General features: G+C 36.4%; 1 protein-coding gene across 1 annotated transcript; it reads left to right on the top strand.

The window, feature by feature from the left end:
- The first annotated feature begins 521 nt into the window (after positions 1–521).
- LOC114182676 (uncharacterized oxidoreductase At4g09670-like) lies at positions 522–5,132 on the top strand. Its single transcript, XM_028069590.1, has 2 exons — positions 522–1,027; positions 4,326–5,132. The coding sequence occupies exons 1-2, from the start codon at positions 572–574 to the stop codon at positions 4,944–4,946; spliced, it is 1,077 nt and encodes a 358-aa protein (XP_027925391.1). The 5' UTR covers positions 522–571; the 3' UTR covers positions 4,947–5,132.
- Positions 5,133–11,986: the final 6,854 nt, after the last annotated feature.

The raw sequence follows: 11,986 nt of genomic DNA, 5'->3' as shown, positions 1-11,986 counted from the left end.
AACCCACCCCTTCATCCTCTTCCTCGCCCACCACACCCAATCATCTCATCTTCTTCCCCTCCATGATGGACTCAACAATCATGTAAGGGAATCATGGCAGCTGCTTTAGTTGCATGGAAACATGAGCACAAGGTCATTTTCGTCATTTGCCTAACATTATCGCAGTTTTGAGGAGATGGATTAATCCATCCATCTCCAAATAAGCTCTCTCACATCCGTGAAAATTATTGAAAAAGAACGCGCTGATAAAGCCAAATCCGCTCTCTCAAATATTGTTGCACAATACAATTTACACAAACAAACACTGCGTTAGAGTTATATAATGAATTTTGATTTTATTTATACAAATTATACAATTTTTTTATCACATTATATAACATATATATATATATATATTATTTTTATTTTTTACTTTGTTGTATATCAATCATTTTTCTAGCTACTTCTTGAATTGTTCTGGAACTGTGTAATTTGTTACGTTATCAACCCTTGTCCAACCACAACTTACTGCACTCACAGATACCATTGCCTCGCTCCAAAACCCTTTCATCTCCCCACTTCAGCTCTCCAGATGGCGGAAACCACCAAAATCCGTTTCGGCTTCATCGGCTGCGCCGAAATTGCGCGTAAAGTATCCCGCGCCGTCGCGCTCGCGCCAAATGCCGTCCTTCACGCCGTCGGGAGCCGCTCCCTCGACAAGGCCCGCGCCTTCGCTGTCGCCAACGGCTTTCCCGCCGCCACCAAGGTGTACGGCTCCTACGAGGCCGTCCTTGACGACCCCGACGTCGACGTCGTCTACGTGCCACTCCCCACCTTGCGCTGGGCCGTGCTCGCCGCCGGCAAGAAAAAGCACGTGATGCTTGAGAAGCCAGTTGCTCTTAACGTTGGTGAGTTTGATGAGATCATCGCAGCGTGCGAATCCAATGGAGTGCAGCTCATGGACTGTACCATGTGGATGCATCATCCCCGCACCTCAAAGATGAAGGAGTTTCTCTCCGATGTAAACCGTTTTGGCCAGCTCAAATCGGTATGAACCTGTTTTAACTTCAATTTTGCTTTTTCTTTGCCTAATTTTTCAGCTTTTCTCGTTAAACACTAGCCAATTACATGATAATTCTTAGGTTGAATGAACTCTAAAATTAAAATATTATTATCTTATTAAACATCTCTCCGGCCTTAAGAAGGGTAAGATTTGGTTGCATATTTAAAACCTTCTCTGTTTTACCTGTTCATCTACATCTGAAGTCACTGATGTTAATATGGCTCAGTCCACAGAACTGATACACGTGGACTGCAACAACAGAGCTAAAAAGCTTTCCATTTAAGAAAAACATAAGGCAAAGGATAATTACTAATTTGTTATCTCAATTTTTTTTAAGTTAAATTTGATTTCTATATTTTTAGTTTATTTAGTTTATTATTCAAATTATTTAAAAAGATTTAATTTGAACATTTTTAATAAGTTAGAGTTAATATTGCGTTTGTACAAAATACTTAAGCTATTGAATTTTAATTTTTTTTAAATTTTTATAAAAAAAATTTATCTTTTTTAAATTTCTTTTGAAAAATTTATAAATTGTTAAGTATCAGTTTATGGTCATGTCACGTGACAGTTTACACTCATGACACGTGATAGTGGTAATAGTGGTTTTCAATTTAGCTTCTATTTAAATTTCGTTTAATTTACTACCCAAATTCTTTAAAACGACCAATTTTATCCTTTTCAATTTGAGACCAAATTAGTAAATAAGTTTAATTACACCTTTTATATTTATATATATATATATATATATATATATATATATATTATAATAACTTTTTTTTAATGTATACATCAAATAACTCCATTTAAATACTTAATTTGGGGGAAGAAACTAAATTTGGGGGAATGGCAGCGGCGGACGGCACGGTCGAGAGCGGTGGCAGCGTCAATGCACCGGCAAGGTGAAATGCGGCTGGTGGCCGACGAGGTTGGACGGAGTCAGTGTGCAAGGTGAAATGCGGTAGCTTCGTTCGCGTTTCAAGGTAAAATGAAATTGGGGGAAGAAGAAAGTGAAATTGGATTCTGATATTGGGGTTTTTATTTATCGAAGGATTTGATCCGTCGACAATCCGTCGGTAAATGACAGACTAATTTAATCTGGATATTTCCGACGGATTATGTCGTCAGTCTGTTCCTGTCCGTACATTTGTTGACATTACCGACGGATGTATCCGTCGATCCGTGTCAGTCAATTCTTTCCATGACATTACCGTCGGATATATCCGTCGGTAATGTTACCAGGTCATTGTCCGTCGGTAAATCTGTCGGTATGCAGAGTTTACCGACAGATCAGGATCTGTCGAAATTTATCCGTCGATAATTTATATTTTTCTTGTAGTGATATTTTTACCTTTGTAATTTTTTACATTTGTAAAATATAAAATAATTTGAATATTTAGAAGTAGTGATTTGATGTATAAATTCAAAACAATTATTTCAACATATATATAAGTTATAATTAAACTTATTTACTAATTTTGTCTCAATTTGGAAAGGACAAAATTTGGTCGTTTTAAAGAATTGAGGTACTGAATTGAACAAAAAATTTAAATAGAGGACTAAATTGAAAATAACTATTATCACAGCCACGTGTCATGATTGGAAACTGGCACGTGGTACAACGGTAAACTGACATGTGACAGTTTATAAATTTTTAGAAAAAAATTAAAAAATTAAAAAAAATTAAAAAAAATTAAAATTTCCACATCTTGACACATGTCCTGTATGGACACGTTGTTAACTCCAACTTAACGGAAATAATCAAATTGAATCATTTTAAATAATTGGAGTACTAAATTGAACAAACCAAAAATATGAGAACCAAATTGAACTTAACAAAAAAATTGGGATATCAAATCAGTAATTATACCAATAGTCTACAAAAACCTAAGTTAGGACCAGTCGATGGTTTTTTTTTTTTCTTAACATGAAAAATATAATATTAATTTTTAATATATTATTGAAGTTTTGTGTAGATAGACTTATCACAACTTTTGACTTATCTGTTTTGACTGTCATCTTGTTTGATTGTCGATCTGGATTCGTCCATCTTGATCATCTGTCAGGATTAGTCGTCGCGACTGTTAACCTTGGTCAATTGTTTCAATCATGGCCTAGGACAGCTCGTCTCAATTCTTAGACTGGAACAATCTGTTTTGTCCCAAGCCAGCTCGACTCAACTGGTTTTCCGATCCAGCCCATCTTGATCATCGACTTGGTACGATCCGTTTCAACTTTCATTCTGGCTTGACCCATCTCGACTGCCAGTCTGGCTCGATCCGTCTTGATTGTTGGCCAGGCTCAGCCCGTCTTCACCATTGGTCCAACTCAACTTGTCTTGATTGTCGGCTTAGATGGGTCTGACTCGACTAATCTTCTGGTTCGACCCATCTCGACCCTTTGTCTGGTCCATTCTATCTTGACCGTCTGTCCGGCTCAGCTTGTCTTAATCGTCGGTGAGGCCATGCGCGGCTTGATCTGTCTACCCAGCCCGATCACAAACTCATATCATAACTTTATCTTTTTAGGTTTAGTTAAAAGGCCTTGGGGTTGAGACTTTTTTTTGTCTTCTCATTTGGGGCCTTTCTAAAAAAGGGGTTTAATGAAGGTGCGTCAAGGCTGGTTTATGAGTCATTGGCCAAATTGACATCCTATGCTTCAGTATTCTGGTTATCTATTAACGGTTTTACATTGGTTAACATCTATTTCTAAAGGTTTTTTATCGTCTCGGCCTATTTCCCAGCAAAACCAGCCAGGCCAGAAGATGAGAAGGCAGCCAAGTCAGAAGACGAGGTTCTCAAAAAGGCTGCCAGAAAGTAATTAGGTCAGAAGACAAGATACTCAGGAAGTAGCTCGGCTGGGAGGGGAAGTCATCCGAAATACTTGCCACCAAAATAGGTTTAAGAATTAGGGTAGTTGTGACTGCTTAGCTTGGATAATAGGAAGAAAATATCTAATGTAAAATATCTTCTCTCTATAAATTCAAGAAAGACTCTCCTGGAAAGGTAGAAGGATTTTGCTGGCCTTAGTAAGCTTAATTTTACTAATTGCTCAGGAGAGTTCTTTATGTATTTATGTATTTGTTTTCGTTGAGAGATATTCGTTTTTTGCCGGAACAGTTTTTTCTTTTTTCTATAGATTTTTTCGCAAATTTTGTGAAGGTGATTTTAATCTCTAAATAAGGAACTCTAAATAATGTTACCAATGACAATCTAAATAAAGGACATTCCTTAGAGATTCATGTTCTGCATTGACACACATCGTTTCTTTATTACTTTCCCAGATTCACAGCAATTTTACATTAACTGCTAGTGCGGATTTCCTTGAGAATGACATTCGTGTGAAGCCAGATCTTGATGCTCTTGGTGCTCTTGGGGATGCAGGTTGGTACTGTCTTAGGGCAATACTGTGGGTTGCGAACTATGAGCTACCAAAAACTGTAATCGCCTTGCGCAGCCTTGTTCGTAACCAATTTGGGGTGCTATTGGCATGTGGGGCTACTCTGTACTGGGAAGATGGAAAAGTAGGAACCTTCTATTGCTCCTTCTTAGCCAACATGACAGTGGATATAACTGCTTTAGGGACAAAAGGAGCACTGCATGTTCATGACTTCATTGTCCCTTATGAAGAGAAGGAAGCATCATTTTTTGCAGCTACAGAATCAGGTTATGATGAAGGTGTTACAAAATGGGTTAACAAGCCAAGCGAGCATGTAATAAAAACTGAGATACCTCAGGAAGCTCTTATGGTGAATGAGTTTGCCCGTTTGGTGGCAGATATCAAATTCAAGAATGCGAAACCCGAGAAGAAGTGGCCAACAATTAGTAGGAAAACTCAACTGGTGATAGATGCTGTGAAGGCTTCCATTGATAAGGGTTTTGAGCCTGTTCAGATTCAGGAGTGATGTGTATGAACCGAGGTTTGTGTTCTTGCGGTGCATCACAGAAACAGTTTCTGTTTGTGTATTTTGAGCAGTTCATTGTTGACCTGGTCTCAGTTTTAGTGTTATTCACGTTGTGTTTGTTAATAAAGATGTACCGCAGACTCGGAAGGAAGATTGATGAATGCGAGTGTTGTATTTATCCATTTAGGTGGGAATATATGCTTTTTCATTCTCCTTCAACAAAACAAAAGTCACAAAATATATAAAACTACATATCTATCCCTTTGAATTACACTATAATTAGGTGATACATAGTATAACATAACCTAATTATAATATGATTATATTAGGTTATATAATGTAATATGATTAATTATATAATATAAAATAATAATAATAATAATAATAAAATATTTAAATAATGATAATAATAGTAAAATTAAATTAAATTTATAAAATACTAATTATAATAACAAAATAATATTAATAGAATTATAAAATAATAAGAAAACTATTAATGGTAAAAAGCTATTAAATGATAAAAAACAATAAAATTAGAGTTAATAATAATAAATTTAAAAATTATAATTATCACATTAAAACGATGACATGGATTTGGCAAAAAGAATTATATTAATTCATTATAACAATGATGAGATGAAATCTATTATATAAATCAAATTAATCATAAATTTTTATCAACATTCTTTATATTTTTCTTCACTTTTCGCTCTTTTTTCTTTACAAACGACCAAAGATCAGATTATAAAGAATAAAAACAGAGAAAAAATAATTTAAAAAAATTGAATGTATAATTGTTTGGTAAAATTTGTGTAAAAGAAGTGTTCCGGTCTAGAATTAAGGACCGAACCAGAATTATGATAATTAACTATCGTCCATAATTTTTTTTCTCTTTCCTTAATCCCTCATGTATATATAGGGTATTTCAGTCTTAAAACGGCTATCTTACTGTCAAATCTTTAGCTAACTAACCTACCCACTTCTTCATTATTCTCTCCTAAAATCTCGCATGGTGGTTATTCCTAAAATCTAGGGATATTTGCTCGTCACCTCGGTCACCTCGGCCACCTCGGCCCAAATGCTCGTCACCTTGGCCACCTCGACCCAAATGCTCGTCACCTCGACCACCTCGGCCCAAATGCTCGTCACCTCGGCCACCTCGGCTCAAATGCTCGTCACCTCGGTCACCTCGGCCCAAATGCTCATCACCTTGGTTTGTGACTGAAACTCTGTTTTATGATTCCCTGGACGGTACACAGTCCTCCAACATTGAGTCCTCAACTTGTTGGGATGAAAGGTTGTCATAAACCATCCATATATTCTAATATAAGACAAGTAAATATATAACATGATAAAGTTGAGGTCGGTCCAAGGGATACCTCGACATAAGATAAGTAAAATGATCAAGCTGAGGTCGGCCTGAGGGAACCCTCAACATATGAGATCGGCCCGAAGGAGACCTCGACATAAGATAAGTAAAACGATCAAGCTGAGGTCGGCCTGAGGGAGACCTCAACATATGAGGTCGGCCCGAGGGAAACCTCGACATAAGATAAGTAAAATGATCAAGCTGAGGTCGGCTTGAGGGAGACCTCAGCATATGAGGTCGGCCTGAGAGAGACCTCAGCATATGAGGTCGGCCTGAGGGAGACCTCAACATATGAGGTTGACCCGAGGGAGACCTCGACATAAGATAAGTAAAACGGTCAAGCTGAGGTCGACCTGAGAGAGACCTCAATATATGAGGTCGGCCAAAGGGAGACCTCAACATATGAGGTTGTCCCGAGGGAGACATCGACATAAGATAAGTAAAACGGTCAAGCTGAGGTCGGCCTGAGAGAGACCTCAACATATGAGGTCGGCCAAAGGGAGACCTCGACATAAGATAAGTAAAATGATCAAGCAGAGGTCGGCCTGAGGGAGACCTCAACATATGAGGTCGGCCCGGGGGAAACCTCGACATAAGATAAGTAAAACGATTAGGTTGGCCTGACGGAGACCTCAACATATGAGGTCGGCCCGAGGGAGACCTCGACATAAGATAAGTAAAATGATCAAGCTGAGGTCGGCCTGAGGGAGACCTCAACATATGAGGTCGACCCGAGGGAGACCTCGACATAAGGTAAGTAAAACGATCAAGCTGAGGTGGGCTTGAGGGAGACCTCAACATATGAGGTGGGCTTGAGGGAGACCTCGACATAAGATAAGTAAAATGATCAAGCTGAGGTCGGCTTGAAGGAGACCTCAACATAAAAAAGATAAACTGATTAAGTTGAGGTCAGCCTACTGAAGCTCTCAACGTACTGAGGTATTCTCTCACTCGTAGCGAGGTCAGATTCGAGTTTATCCCTCAGTGTACTAAGGTATTCTCTCGCTCGTAGCGAGGTTGGATCTGAGTTTAGCCCTCAGCGTACTAAGGTATTCTCTCGCTCGTAGCAAGGTCAGATCCGAGTTTAGTCCTCAGCGTACTGAGGTATTCTCTCGCTTGTAGAGAGGTCGGATCCGAGTTTAGTCCTCAGCGTACTGAGGTATTCTCTCGCACGTAACGAGATTGGATCCGAGTTGAGTCCTCAGCGTACTTAGATATTCTTTCGCACGTAGCGAGGTCAAATTCGAGTTTAGTCCTCAACGTAATGAGATATTCTCTCGCTCGTAGCGAGGTCGGATCCGAGTTTAGTCATTAGCGTACTGAGATATTCTCTTGCTCGTAGAGAGGTCGGATCTGAGTTTAGTCCTCAGCATACTGAGGTATTCTCTCACACGTAGCGAGGTCAAATCAAGTTGAGTCCTCAGCGTACTGAGGTATACTCTCGCTCGTAGCGAGGTCGGATCCGAGTTGAGTCCTTAGCATACTGAGGTATTCTCTCGCTCATAGTGAGGTCGGATCAAGTTGAGTCCTCAGCGTACTGAGGTATTCTCTCGCTCGTAGCGAGGTCAGATCCGAGTTGAACTCTCAGCGTATTGAGGTATTCTATCGCTCGTAGCGAGGTCAGATCCGAGTTGTCAGACATTTTTATTTTGCAGGGGCCAACCTTCTTTTCAGTCGAGTTTGAGTTTCTTTTGGTGCTTTGTAAAGTTGGTAATTCATGAGCTCTTAATCTTACGTAAAATAATACAAATGAAAAGTTTATAAAGAGGATACAATTGAGATCGACAAAGAGCTTACATCTCCTTTCAGCTTCGTGCTTGAGGGGATATTTTTGGCTGACTGACGTCAGCCCATTTCCTGCTACGAGGTTGGTCCAGTGCCTACCTCTCTATCCAATATCATGCTTGTGGGGGAGATTTTAGGTTGACTGATGTCGGCCCACTTTTTGCTCCAAGGTCGGCCTAGAGCTCACCTCTCTGTTTAGCTCCGTCAAGACTGCCACCGCTGAAACCTCATCAAAGATCATCACGAGCCCCCGTCGTCGAGAATCAAAAGACCTTTGTCGTCTCTTCTACATTGTCAACTCCGCCATAGATGCTTTCTTCGTGGAGTACTTTATCATCGTGATTTTTTCACGTTATTGTGGTTGGGACTTCATTTTATCGGGGCCCCACAGTGGGCGCCAATGTTCCGGTCTGTAATTAAGGACCGAACCAGAACTATGATAATTAGCTGCCGTCCAGAATTCTCTTTCTCTTTCCTTAATCCCTCATGTCTTTCAGTCATAAAACTGCTATCTTACTACCAGATCTTTAGCTAACTAACTACCTACTTCTCGACTATTCTCTCTTGAAATCTCGCATGGGGTGTGGTTATTCCTAAAATTCAGATATATTTGTTCGTCACCTCGGCCACCTTGGCCCAAATGCTCGTCACATCGGCCACCTCAGCCTAAATGCTCATCACCTCGACCACCTCGACCCAAATGCTCGTCGCCTCGGCCACCTCAGCCCAAATGCTCATCACCTTGGTCTATGACTGAAATTCGTTATTTTATGATAAATATTTATTGAGTCGGAATTCAAATGAACATGTTGAGGTCAGCCATTCCCTAGACGGTACAATAAGAAAGGCAAAGTTTTATGATATGGTAAATGGATAAAATTTTAAAACAATTATTATTCTGGCTAATTTAGTGGGTGACAAGGCAAATAAGTTAATAATGATACATTATGTTATAGCATCGTAATCTAAATTATTAGTAAAATTTAATTAAATAATTTAACACATAAAAATATAAGTTCTCTTACTTTATTTTATTAAAGACATTATCTATTTTTAATAAGTTAGTTTAGATGTCCATCCACAACTTTATCCGTGGGTTAGATTATAAATAGAACATTTTAATCTTATTTTACTTTAATAATACAAATAATTTATTGTCACAACCAACATGACATGTCAATAGACAAATATAAAATTGGTTTAGTGATAAAAATCGGGAAGGAGAACGAGAGAGGTTATAAGTTTAATTTTTTCATTAATATTTAGGAGTTATAAGATTTATTTGAAGAATTTAAAAGAAAAGGTGAGAGAAATTTTAAGTTTAATTTCTCTTATTAACAAAATATTAATAATTAATATTTGTCAATAAAAAAATAGTTTAAAAAAGTAAAAGAAAAAGAAAACAAAGAATTGTCACCTATGTTTATGTTTATTAGGAAACATTAGAAGAATTATTTAGAAAAAAAAAATAGTTTGTAAAATTACACTTTTGAGCTAGAGTCTCATAAAGATGTTTACATATAACTAATTAACCATATTATTTATATTTCTTAAATATTTGTCTCAATCAAATATTAAAATATTAACTTAAACAAACACTAATTTGTATTTTATTATTTATAAAAATTAAATTAATTATTATATTATCATTAGTTTGTAAAATTTATTATAATATATATATATATATATATATATATATATATATATATATATTCAGTTTCGATAGGAGTGAATTCCTACTCCTGCATATCCAGGTATTATAAAATATTTATATGTTGATAATTATAAGTTTTTGTTATTTATTTTATATTAAAAAGAAATTCTCAACTTTTATAACTCATAATGAAAAAGATTAAGAAAGATGTTCATCCAAGTCAATTTGTTAATTTATTTTTGTCACACTCATTATTTTACTATTTTTAATCTCATAAATATTTTAAAAAGTATTATCAAGTTGGCGCAACTTACATACTTATGTTCTATAATTAAAAGATATCCAAATTAGCTCATTCAGTATTTTGAAATATATCCAAAAGATGTACACTTTCAATTTGTAAAAATTAAAATACAACTTGTCACAAACTGCATTGTCTCAACTTGTATCTTTAGAAACAATATCATTAAAAGAATATAAATTCTGAATAATTCCATTTCTAGTAAATGATATTTTTGTTAATATATTTAAAGTAGAAAAGGCTAATAAATTTTAACTATAATTATAATACTCTGTTTAGTTAGAAAATTTTTAAGACTTAAAATGTTAAGTAAAAATATTTTTTTAATAAAATTTTATCCTAAATAATATTTATTTTCAGCTAGAGGAGATAATTTTGAAAGCGTTTATTATGAATTAAAATTATTATAGTCTAATATGTAAGATTCACTTTTTTACTTTTTATGCTCTTAATGTTTAAGGTTTTGACCTTAACTATTGAGCCTAAGGGTCAGTCCATAGGGTGTCCAAAACCCTTTTTCAGCCCTAACTAACCCCCTTTACTTTGCCACATTCTCAGAAAATAGGAACCATTCCCCTTCCACTACTGGAGCGAAGAGCTCTGCTAGGGTTGTAGTGAGCTCCTCCTTTCCTCCAAGCTTGAAGGACGTTCTCCTCTGTGTAAGTAGAGCTCTAAACCTCCGAAACTAATTTTCTATTCCAGTTGATACAAAATTTAGGGATGTCAAGATAAAGAATTAATTATGGTTTTGGAATATATGAAATGCTTAAAACAAGATTTTTATAACAAAATTTATAGAACAATTTTTTTTCAGAACATATATATACCTTTTCGAATGAAATTTTTCAAAATCAAAATTTATAAATGAAATAAACATCATCACTAAATTATTTGACTGCACTTTTAAGATAAAAAATCTGGGTAATTTGACATATTTTCTTGTTTTGAGGTTGCAAGTAGCAGCAAGGGCATATAGTCATGTCAAAGAAATCAACCCTTATATCAACACCCATGAACTTTCCTTGGCACAAGACCACTAAACTTGGGGAGACTCTAGTTGACCTTGCTCCGTTTGAAAGGCTTTTCGGTCGCCTCATTTATCTTACTCACACAAGGCTAGATATCACCTTTGTTGTGCACCATCTGAGTCAATTCATTGCTGCCCCAATTGATTTATATTGACATGAGAAGCCAAGGTGGTTTGCTTCTTGAAGATTTAATGAAGATTGAATGAAGCTCTTTTGAATTATCTTGAAGCCATTACCATTTGAATGAAGCCTACATTGATGAAGGAAAGGAGATTTGATGATATCCATGGTGATCAAGGCTAGAACGTGTGCTCTCCATGTAGTTACATCATTAAGAAAGTGTATTTGTAGTTTGTAATTCATGTTGTAGGCCTTATAGCATTAATTAGATGTAGTTTGGTCTTTATTGTGTTTTTAATCTGTTGAATGATTTTTCAACAGGTTAAAATGTCTCTTTTAATCTGTTGAATGGTTTTTTAACAGGTTAAAAGGTTGGTTGCAGTAGTTTTAAACTACAACAAATTCAATCAGTTGATTTAGTTTTTAATCAACTGATTTCACTTAAGTCAAGTGAAATAAACCGATTAATTTGAAAATCAACCTGTTGAATTTTGTAACAGTTTGACTATAAAACCTGTGATTTTCGAAAGAGAGGTCTGTTGATCATTTTAGAGCACGATTTGGTTCTGAAAACTTGTTAAAACTCTCTCCTTCATGATCATAGGTGTTGCAACTGTTGAAGATTGATCTTGGATCAATTCTTGGAACTTTTGGATTGGTTTGAAGCTTGGAGAAAGTGGTTTGTGGTAGGCTAGGTTGTGCTACCAATGATGTTTGATCTTTCTCAAGCTTTATGTGTGTGCCTGGTGGTTTTCCAGGTCTGCAAGAGGGTTCTTGCTGTGC

The sequence above is a fragment of the Vigna unguiculata genome, chromosome 4, assembly GCF_004118075.2.
Source record: "Vigna unguiculata cultivar IT97K-499-35 chromosome 4, ASM411807v1, whole genome shotgun sequence".
In the NCBI taxonomy this organism is placed as follows: Eukaryota; Viridiplantae; Streptophyta; class Magnoliopsida; order Fabales; family Fabaceae; genus Vigna; species Vigna unguiculata.
The sequence above is the reverse complement of the archived record's forward strand: the minus strand, read 5'-3'. Positions and strand labels throughout refer to the sequence as shown.